Source organism: Photinus pyralis, unplaced genomic scaffold (genome assembly GCF_008802855.1).
Source record: "Photinus pyralis isolate 1611_PpyrPB1 unplaced genomic scaffold, Ppyr1.3 Ppyr1.4_LG8, whole genome shotgun sequence".
Taxonomy (NCBI): Eukaryota; Metazoa; Arthropoda; class Insecta; order Coleoptera; family Lampyridae; genus Photinus; species Photinus pyralis.
This window is the reverse complement of record NW_022170819.1, coordinates 16,802,057-16,814,964: the sequence shown is the minus strand read 5'-3', so window position 1 is coordinate 16,814,964 and position 12,908 is coordinate 16,802,057. Positions and strand designations below refer to the sequence as shown.

Sequence of the window (12,908 nt, the reverse complement as noted above, 5' to 3'; positions counted from 1 at the left end):
AACCCGTCGCTAAGGAGTTATTGTTACTATAACGATTTAGGATAAAATAAAGTAGGTACTAAAACTAATTCTGAATCAAAAAATGTATTTTGCGCATGCGCAATCCGATTTTTTTATTTGTTAAGAGATTTAAAAAATATGTTTAATAAAAAAGATTTGAAATTTAAGAGAGGAAGAAAATTTCATCTAAAGAGATTGTAGAAGGAAAAGTGCCCATAATACTAGCAGCAATGCCGCGCTGAATGGCCAGACTAATTCTTTGAATTTAATTTAATATAATAATGATTTAAATGAAATTTTGAACGTAGAATAGACGTAGTTCTAGTGCAAAAACTCAACGGTAACCAAGATGCCGCAGGCGGAATCCATTGATCCTAATCTGACATTCGATTCTGAAGATGTCTGTAATGAAAGAGATCTGTAATAAGAGAGATCGGCTCCCAAGCTTTTTAAAAAACCTCACCCTGTGTATTTTCTTTAAATTACACTTTAGGTCAAAAGTCATTGGCAAAAATCATAAACTATTAAGACCTATAGTTCCATTGAAATCTAGAAATCCAGAGTGCGGACCTGTGAAAAGAACAACTAGCCGTATGCCAAGTGCCAAGGAGATTAATAATTGAGAAAAATCAGGAAAATTAACCTAAGCGATATTATTCCATGATTTGATTTCAAACAAAGAATACAAAACTAATAAAAACATAAACAAATTAATAAATCATAAACTTAAAAAAACAAACAAATACTGTCGATGTGTATAATAAAAATACAAACAGCAGAAATTACCACAAATGATGACCCAATTTGTGGGAATTCCCAAGACTTCCCAAAACACTCCTGGGAATTCCTCAGACTTCCCAGAGAATTCCCCAAACAAACAGCGTATATACCGAATTCCCAGCGAGGTCAACCCCTCGATTTTTACATTAATTACCACCAGTGGCGGGTCCCGGGGGGGAGGGGCATTGTCCATTTTTTTCATCCATTTTGTGTCGATCTCATTTTCATATGCGAGGTTTCTTTTATTTTTCGGGTTCGGGTTTGGGCCCCTCCCTTTATCAAATCCTGGGACCGCCACTGATTACCACTAGTAAGGTTAGGTACAGTTTTACCTCTAAAATACTTTAAGCGGATTGAATACCTGAATATCGTAAATCCAAGCTATATGCGTCTTGAAAAATACGACATTGGAGACGGAAAACGTAAAATAAAGCAAATACAAGAAGCAAAGTGCAAACTATAAATAGTAATGTGAAGCCGTGGAGCATGAACTGTCAAAACAGTATAATTTATAATTATAGCACGGAGTGTATCGTGTCGTTTTGGAGGCTTTTATTGGCCAATTTGGAATTTAGCTCCAATATGGCGACCGGAACCAATGATCAATCAAAAACCAGATACCATGTTGTCGCCACTGTAGTAGCTTCTATATCTAACGTGTTACGGAAAGTTTGATAACAGATTAAGCTCGAGATTAAGATTCTCCAAAAAAAAGTGCCCAAGAAGGTGCTAATGGCAACCGTCTATTTCCGACCGTTTAAGCTAGGGAAAATGAAAATTTGACATCTTCAGTTTTTCGGTGATATCTCAGTTATTTTCAAAGATTTTTCAAAAATCCGGAGATCCTAATGGTGAGCCAGGAATTTGAACCACCCTATAGGTACACGCAAATGGGCGAAAAATGTTATACTGTGGCAATTTCGAATTGCGACAAAGCGTTAGATGAGTACCATCCATTGACGTATATCGCTGCGTCGAAAGTGAGCTGAATATTTCAGTTCAGATAATTTTGATAACTTTGTGCAATGAACTCATGCTGAATCCATTAAAATTTCTCTGGTAGTAAGAGAAAAAAGCTCAAAAAACTTGACTTACCGCTCCCGAGCTTGTATAACGTGATGTCTTTGTGCCGAAATTGTTTTCTGCACGTTTCCCGCTTCCTCTTCTTTCCGGATTCGTTTGGAACGCCAGGTTTTCCGTTATCGCTGACAGTCACTTTATTTAGGTCGCCACTCGGCTCCTTCCTCTTCGACTTTTTGTAGCACTTTTTAATTTTCATTTTTAAATCACTATTTGTTTTGGATTCCGTTTTCATTTTAACACATTTAAAGATTTCATCACGATCGTCGACTTTGTCTTTTTTATCATCGTTGACCGCATTGTTATCAGTTGATCCATGTGCTAGATTGACCGCCGTTACTTCATCATCTTTGCGCGGTTGATCGCATTCGTTTTCGGTGGCAGGAGACGCGTTGTTCGAATGGGATAGGGTCCTTAATCTCTTCGAACTCATCGAAAACTTCTCTTGGCAATCGCAGGGGTCCGTCACTTTTTTGGCGGTCTTACGTCGCGCACTGATCTCCTTTCGAGGCTTCTTATTGAAACTTGCGGCGATGAGGTATTCGTACGCGTTTAAGAGAAGCGTGCCGTTTTCCTTGGCGGCGGAGATACGCGCGGAGCGTCTGCACGGAATTTCCGGCGCACTTTTCGGTTCGAGATGCTGTTGGTCTGCGACGCGCCTTATTTCTCCATCACATTCCGTTTGGGGATCGTCGGAATTGGGTAACTCGTCCATGTTTCACCTCCTGCGTGGATTGCTTTAACAGAACTACTGAAACACTGGCGATCACTACGGAGTTCGTGCGAGTCTCTGATACGAGTAATACCATAGCTATTCCGGAAGAAGGCAACAGATTTACCCGCAGCAAATGCATAATTTTGCGCACTTATCGTTTTAAATCGTAAGTAACTTATCGTTAACTACCCGCTTGTGAATTGACAACGATTTTTTAGTAATTAATTAATAGCGACGCGGCGGTCCGTTATCACTGGGACTTTTTATCAATTTGAAAAGTTTGTCGGCGAACGTTTCGCGCACTTTCCCTTCAAACGCATTCGCGAACGCGCTATTCGTCGCGATTGGGTTTGGGAATAGTTTGTTCGTTTCCGGTTTAAGCGAAGATTTGTGATGAACTAAATGGACAAGTGCCGGTAGTTGAAGGTATCACATGTGCGCTGATGAACCCATGTTCACAGGCCACGTCAGGTTAAACTCTATTGATTTATATCGCGCTGCTACCACGTTTAAATACAGCTCGCTGAAAGTGGGCCTTTTGTACATTAAAAAAATCGGTCCGCTATCCTCCTGCAGAAAGCACTAAATTAATCACATACTTAAACAGTAAAAAAATACAGCTCCCTTTCTTACTTACAAAGTTTATTTGTCGCGCGATTATTGTTTTATGAACAAAAAAAACACAAACATGACGCAATTGCTTCTAGGCGGCTAAAACTAAAAACGCATATAAAAAATTCCCACTTCCCTTATCTAATCACATGATAAGATATATCTGGCCCTTATCGATGTTTATACAGTACAAAAGTGATATTTACTTCAAGAGGCAATGCGCCGTATTTCCGTCGAGATCCACGCTCGGATCCACGTATCTACCGACGATGGGTAATCGCATTAAAAAATCAGCCATTTGTAGCGGAAGTAAGTAATTAAGGGAAAAATGGAAGAAAAGGGCAGGTATTGTATGTGACTTCTATAACTTTAAACTGTGATAAGATTAAGATTAATGCGCGTTATTTCAGAAACGTACAATCGAGAAGGCACGTTTTGTGCGAGCTATCGTCTATCGCCAGGTACGCACTGCAAAAGAGAAATTGGTTCGCAAAAATGAAAGGTGCTTGAGCGAGAAATGCGCCCCGATTTTCTAAGGAGCGGCAACCCATTGTACACACTTGTTTGTCCGTGTGCACATCTTAAGTAATTCCATAATTGCGCTTTTTAGCGCATTTTTGCAAATTTATTTGTAAAAAGTAGCTTTTAATCTCACTTTGGCTTGCTGGCTGGCTGGCAGCAAATGTGGGCGCGTAGAAGAACTCTTGTAGAAAGGCAACGGGTGTACGTGTATCTACAAGGCCGTGTAATTTGTCAACCTTAGGGACAGGGCTACATGATGTGGGGTTGGCAACATCTGGGCGTCATCCTCGAGCGTAGTTTACTAACGTGAAGGTTTTTCAGTTTTTTCCTATCTTCTAGTACAGTTTTGGTCCGATTCTTTTCAAATTGGTGTCGTCGGAAAGATGTTGTAAACGCGCACAACTCCTGCGTGGAATTTTGTTTTTTTGTCCTAGGGGCGAAATTAACGACCTTTTTCAAGGCGCGCGTCTTCGAGAGGTAGTCAACTTCGGGCACCTTTTACCTTCCGTTGCGAATTTTGGCACGCGGTTTAACGTTTCGTAAATCTGGAATCGCTGTCTCTCTTTCTCGTGTCGTCAATAGAAGCTTGAGTAATGAGAAGTACCCCAAAAAGTAAGTACTATCTTATTGGAAGGTTTTTAACGAAATCCACCAAAATGTGGGTGTAATATAAGTATGCACCGAAAAAGGAAATGTGGTAGCCTCCGAAAAGATCTAACTGATGGTGGAGTGAAAACTTCAACCGCGAATTTGGGGTGAACGGCAACGGGACGTCGGAAGTGGGTACCGTAAAAGGGAATGCGATTCATGGACGGTGCGACAAGCACTCCTTCCGTTGAAAAAGCGGTTCCGTCTTCAAAAATTTGCTATCCATCGTGGAAGCGAAAAAACAACCTTTACCCATTACCATCTAAAAGGCGGCCGATGCTAAATCAAAGCTAGATACTAAAAAGGCGGTTCAAAGCATTGAGTGTTGCGAAATGTGCCATCCATTGGAGATTCGACAGTCGTCCCTGTCTTCTTACGATTTTAAAACTGACGTTGCGAATGATCCGATCCAACAAGCAACTATCTCCGTTACCATGTCAATTTAAGCCATGAAAATTGCAACAAGCATGGCTTCTTCGTCATGCATTTCCACTTGCATTCATTTCCCATTATTGTAAGATGCAACTTCTATTAAAATCGTAAAAATCCGGCCACAAATATGAAAGATAGCGTTGCACATGGGCAATCCATTGTTGACGTGCTAAGTACTTCAATTTCAGTTTATGAGAAGAATTTCGTTTCAATGCTTTTCTAAATAAGAAAGTTGGAACTGCGCATGCGCAAACCTACATTTTGAAACTAATGTTAGATTTTCCTTTGTTCTAAGCGCCTATGTATTAAATTTCACTTAAATGCTTCCATAGATAAAAAAAGTTCGCACTGCGCATGCGCAAAATAAAATTTTGAAACTGGCGCTAGATTTTCCTTTATTACATGTGCCTATGTATCAAATTTCATTTAAATTCTTCCATAAATAAAACAGTTGGCACTGCGCATGCGCAAAACCAAATTTTGAAATTGGCGGTTGATTTTCCTTTATTCCAAGTGCCGATGTATCAAATTTCATTCAAATACTTTTATAAGTAAATAAGTTTGCAATTCGGTTTATAAATGGTCGAGATGTGAATTTTGAATCGATTCGATTCAACTTTTGGCATTGCGTATTTAATATACAGGGTGATTCCTATAGTACCTGCCACCGTTGGGGAGCGTATAGGGGGTGCCTAGGGGAGTATTTTGATATAGGACACTTGGGGTCGGAAATCTAAAATAAGGGCGCCAGAACCAAATTTATCTTCTGGAGTTTCACGCCTGTATGTAGGCAACCCAACCGACCGACGTTTCGCGCGGAGCGATGCAGAGCGAGTTAGCGCGAGGAAGCGACATGGGAGGGAAGGAGGAAAAACGACAGTCAAAAGCAATAACGTTTACAAGTGTTCAACGTGGCCACCGTTGTTCTCAATGCACTTCCTACATCTAGCCAACTATTATTATACTATTGCCATATGTTTATTCACTTGATACGCGTCGTTGCAGACGGGATTTCGTGGGTTTAAACAAAATTCTGATCAAGTGTCAGCCACACATCGCCGCCTGAGATCGCTCCGTGTCCACCGCCGGCCGGTTGGGTTGCCTACCTACAGGCGCGAAATTCCAGAAGGTAAATTTGGCTCTGGCACCCTTATTTTAGATTTCTGACCCCAAGTGTCCTATATCAAAATACTCCCCTACGCACCACCTACACGCTCCCAAACGGTGGCAGGTACTATAGGAATCACCCTGTATATTCTTCGAATTGTATAGAACACGAAAAAACATCCACCTTTTATATATGACAGATTTTATTTTATTTCTTATTGAACATGAAAAACCATAGTAACACACACACAACCCACTACTAATTTCTATTAATATACAACAGTATTATATGGTTAAAGCTATGCCCATATTGAATTTCATGCAATTCAGTTCATAACTAACGGAGATGTAAAAGCGATCGAACATTTCTAAACAAAGTTATCGTTCACACGGACAGATAGATGGACAGACAGACAAAGGAACAGACGGACAGACCAACAGGCAGACGACAGATAGCAATGCAAAATTATAAACGATCTCTAGGATCGTTAATAAACGGCAAAAGTGTAAAATTATGGAACATGTAAAAAACGGTTTTTTGTTTTTTTTAAATAACTTTTTTTGTAAGCGGTACAGAAAAAATTCCTTCCTTGGTACAAGACTCGACACCATAACGAACCAAATAGCGAAAAAAGTAGAACAATAGCTCTTAAGATAAAGAACTAGTAACGTCGCAAAACGAGCGGACGGACGGACGGATGGAAGGACGGACAAAGTGGCCACAATAGCGCATTTTTTTTATTTTTGTGGAAATGCGCTAAAAAGGCAGTCGATGCCGTAGCGATGTGTGATGCAAAACTTGTGGTCGGTGGTCAATTCGAAAAAGGTGGTCCGTGCGGCGAGTTTTACGAACAATGCGATCCAAGGAAGAAAGCAACCCTTTCCCATTACAACATAAAAGGCGGTTGATGCTATATCAGGGGTTACGAAAAAGGCGGCCCATGCAAAAGTCGCGAATGTTGCAAGGAATGCTAATGCATGGATTTTTATAGTGGATTAGGTTGGTAGAGCAGCTGAGCTGATACTTCACCAACTCAAAGATTAAATAAAAATATATAAACATATATTTAGTTAGGTAGGTTGGTTTGCCTATATATAAAGCTGTTATGTATTATGTGGTAACTAAATTATGTGGTATTGGCATATCCAAAACTTAATTTGGGTAAATTTATTATAAAAGAATTTGAGAACGTTGTGCTCAGATAAAGCTCCAATTTTAAATATCCTATCAAAATCGATACGTTACCTGAATTATACCTTTAAATCAATACTTTGCTTGCTTTACGATGCAAACGTTATAGGTTAAATCACTACACAATTTGAACGAATATTCTGATCGTAAATTGAATTATAATTTACCCCAAAGTCTTACGCGTGTTGTAAGTACGTTATAAATATAAATGATTACGTAGAATGCAAGACGTGCCCTACCTGAAAAAGCTGATGTCACTGTGACGCCACAGGAAAATGCAGGCAAACGGTTCCGGTTTAAAGCACTTATTATGGAAGGATGTAACAACGACATTAGGCAGGATTATTGCGGCGAAAGCATACGTTTTATTTTCCCCGCGAAACCGAATCGCACGCCTAGTTCCGTTTGAATTTAAATTACAAATTATATATACTTATTCACTGGAACATTTGGTATAAATAAATTATTAATATTACTTTATATACATGGTATTTCAAAAATGTATATTCAGGTACGATCTCATGCTGTGTAGATTATTTGTTATGTTCAAGATAGCGATTGCGCTAATTCAAGAACCATATACATATATCTACAGATTGCCAGTTATACAATTGGCCACTGATCAAGGTAGTTAGCTGAGCGGTAGTGCTGCTATAAAAACTTCGGTTACGTATCCCTATAACTCAATTTATTTCTTGAGATGTGGTTGTAGTGGAAATGTCCACGGTCGGGGAGCCCGCTAGACCGGTAAAATTGCATACGTACCGCTCTATACGAATAATAGGCGCGAGTAGGTTTGAAAGCGCTATGCGATATCATAGGGACACGGTCAACTCGCCAAGGGCGACTCGCCACCGGACTACTCGCCACCGACCGACTAGCCAATGGGACAACTCGCCAACGCGACAACTCGCCAACGGGACAACTCGCCAATGCGACAACTCGCCAACGGACGACTCGCCACTGCGACAACTCGCCAACGAAATGGCGAGTGGTCCGGTGGCGAGTCGCCCTTGGCGAGTTGACGCGTACTGATATCATACGCCTTTTAAGATGCGTGGGTTTTTAACCGAGACAACCGTGAACCATCCAGCTCTGTTGGCTCTCATTGACAGGGCCGAGCTAACAAAAATGCGGGTTGGCAATTGGCTGAGAGGAAACGCTGATTGCGAGATTTGCGTTGGGTCCGTTTCGGTTTTTTAAGCGGTAATATAAATCGCGATGTTAAAAGACACAAGATATATCGTTAGTCGCTTGTGTCCAGTTATATCCTCAAGATATTAAAAAAAGATTATAATTTCAACCAAGCCGGTATAAAATCTTGTTGTGAATGAACGTACGAAATTAAAATTCGATTGAACATCGAAGAAGCGAAATAAACTCATTTATTTTATTAGAAAAATACGTGACATAGTATTCGAATCGGTGCATTTTTGGGTAGAGCAGTTTACGAGTAGTTTTCTTCCGCAAATTTTGAGTGATGATAATAATATTGGTGCTACCTTCGTGCTACTATAAATATTTATACTCGCTCGAAATAAGATATTCTAAGAGTACCTCTGATAATCTTGAAAATGAAATATCACACCGCAAAGATGGAGGTCATTGAACTATGTTAACCTTCAAAATGAAACATACCACCACAAAAGTGTCATTAACATCTGTTGACGTAAGAAATACAATGACACCACGAAAGCGTGGTAATTGACCTCTGATAAGCAAAATATTAGATTACAAAACGAGACCATTAACCTTTCATGACCTTCAAAAAACCTCCAAAAAATGGGATCCTTGATCTCTGATAGATTAATGTAAAAAATGGAGGCGATTAAATTTTGATCACCTTGAAAATAAAATATTATACCATATGGAGCCATTGTCCTTGAAAATGAAACGACAAAAATGAGGTCATTGAATTTTGATGACCTTGAAAAATAGGATATTACAAAAATGGAGTCACTGATCTTTAATAACGTTGAGAGTAACAGATGACACTGCAAAAAAATGGGGTCATCCGCATCCGATGACCTTGAAAGCACTTTTGAGCTTCACCTTGACCTACTTCCCAAAGTCACCACCAGGTAGCGAGCGACCTTGAACTGAGCCAGTTTCGCTCCTGTTACACTATTATTACGGGACGCAACCCGCGCATATGTTTAAGAATTTTAAACTCGACAGAATTTACTATTAGGGAAGCTAATACCATATAGATCCAGTTAAGACAAATTGACCTACTTGCATAGTGCGCACTATTGTCCATTCCTGAACGTACTTCATATTACCACGAGTACCAACTGTGACCTAGCAGAATCTAGTACCTAGAGAATTTCTGAGAATAGAGGTATTCGGCTTCTTTATTGTGTTTTAATCGCCGAGAGTTTAACATCTCAAGGACCGCGTTACAGAGGCATGAGAATCTAGTGACCTGGGCTTACTTTCCGAGAGGCTCTGTGAAGGTCAGTATGGGGCAGCTCGAACACCCAAAGGTGAGTCGTTAGAATACATTATCTCGATTTCACATGCAACACCTAACAGGGGCAAATGTTCAATAAATTAGGCAGGAGGTGCTAGCAATTTCACTACTTGTGGAAAAACTAAATAATTGACACGTCTTGAGTTAGGCTTGGACCATAGACATATTTGGTTTCAGGTGAAAGCTCAATTGCCGAACATTTTGCGCCAAACGGTAACCGATGATAGGTATAGATATTCCTATGAAGAAAACAAACATATATTAAGTCACTTGTCCAGCAAAAACGAAAGGGATTACAAGAAACGCACCCTGGTGGAATGTGGAACTTTGAGAGGCAGAAAGCAGAAAGGAAACTCTGAGAACTGTATAGAGCAGCACTAGCTACATACAATATCGAAATAAGGCGATCCAAGAGAAACCCCTGACGCGAATTCTAAGGCGGATTTCAGCAGCTCCTCGCGCCTAGCCGCATACAACAGGTACTACCAAAAGATCACTTAAATGGCATCGGAAATCTTCGAAAGATCGTTGGCAAGTTTACGGGAGGCACCATGAAAACAATCCAGCTCTCACCAAATAATGACATTAGGTGACACGACAGAGGTAGAGGATTACAAAAAAAAATCCATTGTAGTGTGAACTAAAAACTTCACCCAAAAACGGGTTGCTAATGACCTTGGAGTCTCTTGGCAGAGGTGGCATTTTCCCAATGCTTCTACAGAAAGTGTTACCCTAATAAATTATCAATCACATACCTACAATCTATATTTTTAAAATTGTGAATTATGGTAACAGATCACAATGGTGCAACCTATTTAAATGTACTGTGACACTATATACCTAAGTAGAAAAACTTAATCTTCAAAAATAAGCAAAAAACCTTGATTCAGTAAAAGGGTTAGTGTATTGTTATGGATTTAACCTGTTGTCAATTAGCGTTACGAAATCATCCAAGCCCTTTTTGTTGCCTCCATTATAGTAGGGTAGCTTTTCCGAACGCTGCATCCATGCCCTCACCTTAGGAAATTTGACTTCATCGATTGGAACCAACACGTTCAAGGACGTTATATTTGGAATTAGCGCAAAATCGGCAATCGTGACGTGGTCACCCGCAGCCCAAGTGTTTCCATCCAGGAATCTTTCCAAAAAATCGTAAACTTTAAGAGCGTTCGCCTTGTACTGTTCCGGAATTGTTTTATCTCCCCAAAAAATTATGGGTTCCTGAAATAGAAATAGTAGCCTCGGCACAATTTACGGAACTTACAGCAATGTTTCTAACTCCAAGAAAAGCCCAACCAGAATCGAAGTGCAGTCTTTGATCGACAACGGCGCGCTTTGCCAGATCTTTTGGATACAACGAATCGTCCTTTCCGTACTTTGACACCAAATAGGCGTTAATGGCATGACTGTCCCATACGATGGTTCCATCATCGTCGACCAAAGTGGGAACTGTATGCTGGGGATTAATCTACCGAGCACGATTACTAAGATCGACTTAAGTAAGTCTCCTACCTTCCTAAATTCCGGCTGCAAGTGTTCTCCGGAGAATAAATCCAGCTGTATATATTCCAGGTTGAGTCCCAAAGCTTCCGCCGCTAGATAAACCGATCTAACTGGAGGGCTGACGTCAATAACATATAATTTTGGAGACATGATTTTACCGGTATCGAAGATGCGGCGGAACTAAATGTGCATGCAGAAACGAGGTATATTTTAACTCACCAGTGACCTACAATTCCCCACGCTTATTGAAAACGATATCCGCGCCCGATACCTTTAGATTATATTTCCGCACAGCGACGGGAAATCGGCAAATATAAAAACAATTATGAATTTGATACTGTTTTTGTAGGTATTTTACAATCCTCATTCTGTCCTCATCATCCAAATCCTCATTATGTTACCTACAAAAAATCAAAAGCCATTTATAACCTTTAGGTACATATCCTTTAAGTAAGTAGCTATACGTGACCAAAGAATAATTAGTTACTCTTTGACCTTTTTTTAGTTGCCAGAAAACGAAAAACTATTTTGGTGCATCACCGCCGTGTCAGTCAAAAACACAGCGATTTGGAAAAAAAAAGATAAAATTGCAAATATTCATCTTAATTTAACTATACTGCGTTCGCACCTCCAGAGGCTGCAGTATGGAGCCTTTAATGGACTAAATGCCTCTCATCGCAATGATGCCAAACAGATAATTGCATTGAAGTATATAATCTTCTTATGCTGTCATTGTCACGTTTGTTTATAGGTAATAAGTTTGGTAAGATGTATGTCCAATAACATAGGTTGTATTTGTTGAAAGGGCCCAGCGGGTGAGTTTACTTCGATCGGCCTTGTTTCGATCCAGCCAGAGGGATGCTAGACTGTCCGTGCGTAATGTAAATCGTCGGCCTTCCAGTATTGACCTCTTCCAGTTGGTTGACGTGGTCTGAGCGGGATTCGTTTCGAGCTGACTATGAGCCGACGCTGGTCTTCGATCTTCGATGGAGGTCCAGTGGCTGACCGAGGGCCTCTTGCAGACGCTCAAAAGTCATGTTCGCGGCGGCCGTCCACCTGAAACGGGCTTCCTTTATTAACATGTCGTTGAATGGAGCTTGAATTTCGGCACAGCGGGACACGTAGTCGCGAAGCCAATTGTTCATGCCCAAGAAGCAGGACAAAGCGGTGGCGTCCCCAAGTTCCATGGCGATATTTGGTAGCCCGAGCTGCGGTAGTTATCGTGCATTGGATGACGTGATCTTTGAGCCACGCGGCAGTCCCGATGGCAGTGGCGCTCGGGATAGTAATAGCAGACGGGCAGTGAAACTTGTCTATTTGGAGGGTCGGCGCCAACTGGCCTAGCTAGTGTCTTCTTCGACCACCTTGAGAGGTTCCATCCTGTATATGCAACTTACGACAATGCATACATTTTTGTGAGTTTGCAACCACGCAATTTTTAGGAAGGGATAAGGTCACTCTATCTCTACAAAGTAGCAATTCTGCGAGCAAACTTCCAATACTTTTCACTCAAGATGCTCTTCTATTAACATCACTTATTTGCCGTTAAAAAAATTAAAACATATAATATAGGTATGACCGTTTCATTGAATACAAGCAATGGTTAATTTTTACCTTGTGGCAATCTAAAGCCTTTTTCAGATTTATTTTTGCAATGTGATACACAACATCCAGGCATGTTTATTGTTAGTGGAATTCCACCGGTGGCAACTGCCATATGCGTTTTGGAACTGTCACTCCGCCATTGTAATTCAAAATAGTTTTTTCTCTGTCTAACACGATTGTCCTTACCAATTGCGCTACTTTGTAGAGATACAGTGACTTTAGGAGGGGAAAGCTGTTTG

The 12,908-nt window shown here is 40.5% G+C and overlaps 2 protein-coding genes across 2 annotated transcripts in view; both read right to left on the bottom strand.

The window, feature by feature from the left end:
• Window positions 1–2,608, bottom strand: part of LOC116178519 — a 50,523-nt gene extending 47,915 nt beyond the window's left edge. Inside the window, exon 1 of the mRNA XM_031498026.1 lies at window positions 1,876–2,608. Within this exon, the coding sequence (XP_031353886.1) occupies window positions 1,876–2,575 (700 nt within the window). The 5' untranslated portion in view covers window positions 2,576–2,608. The remainder of the gene's footprint in view (window positions 1–1,875) is intronic.
• A 7,700-nt stretch (window positions 2,609–10,308) lies between these two features.
• Window positions 10,309–12,766, bottom strand: LOC116178787 (glutathione S-transferase 1-like). Its single transcript, XM_031498400.1, has 3 exons — window positions 11,074–12,766; window positions 10,826–11,029; window positions 10,309–10,782 (listed from the first exon to the last, which is right to left on the bottom strand). Exons 1-3 carry the CDS (start codon window positions 11,212–11,214, stop codon window positions 10,471–10,473), a joined length of 657 nt encoding a protein of 218 aa, XP_031354260.1. The 5' UTR covers window positions 11,215–12,766; the 3' UTR covers window positions 10,309–10,470.
• Between the last annotated feature and the right edge of the window lie 142 nt (window positions 12,767–12,908).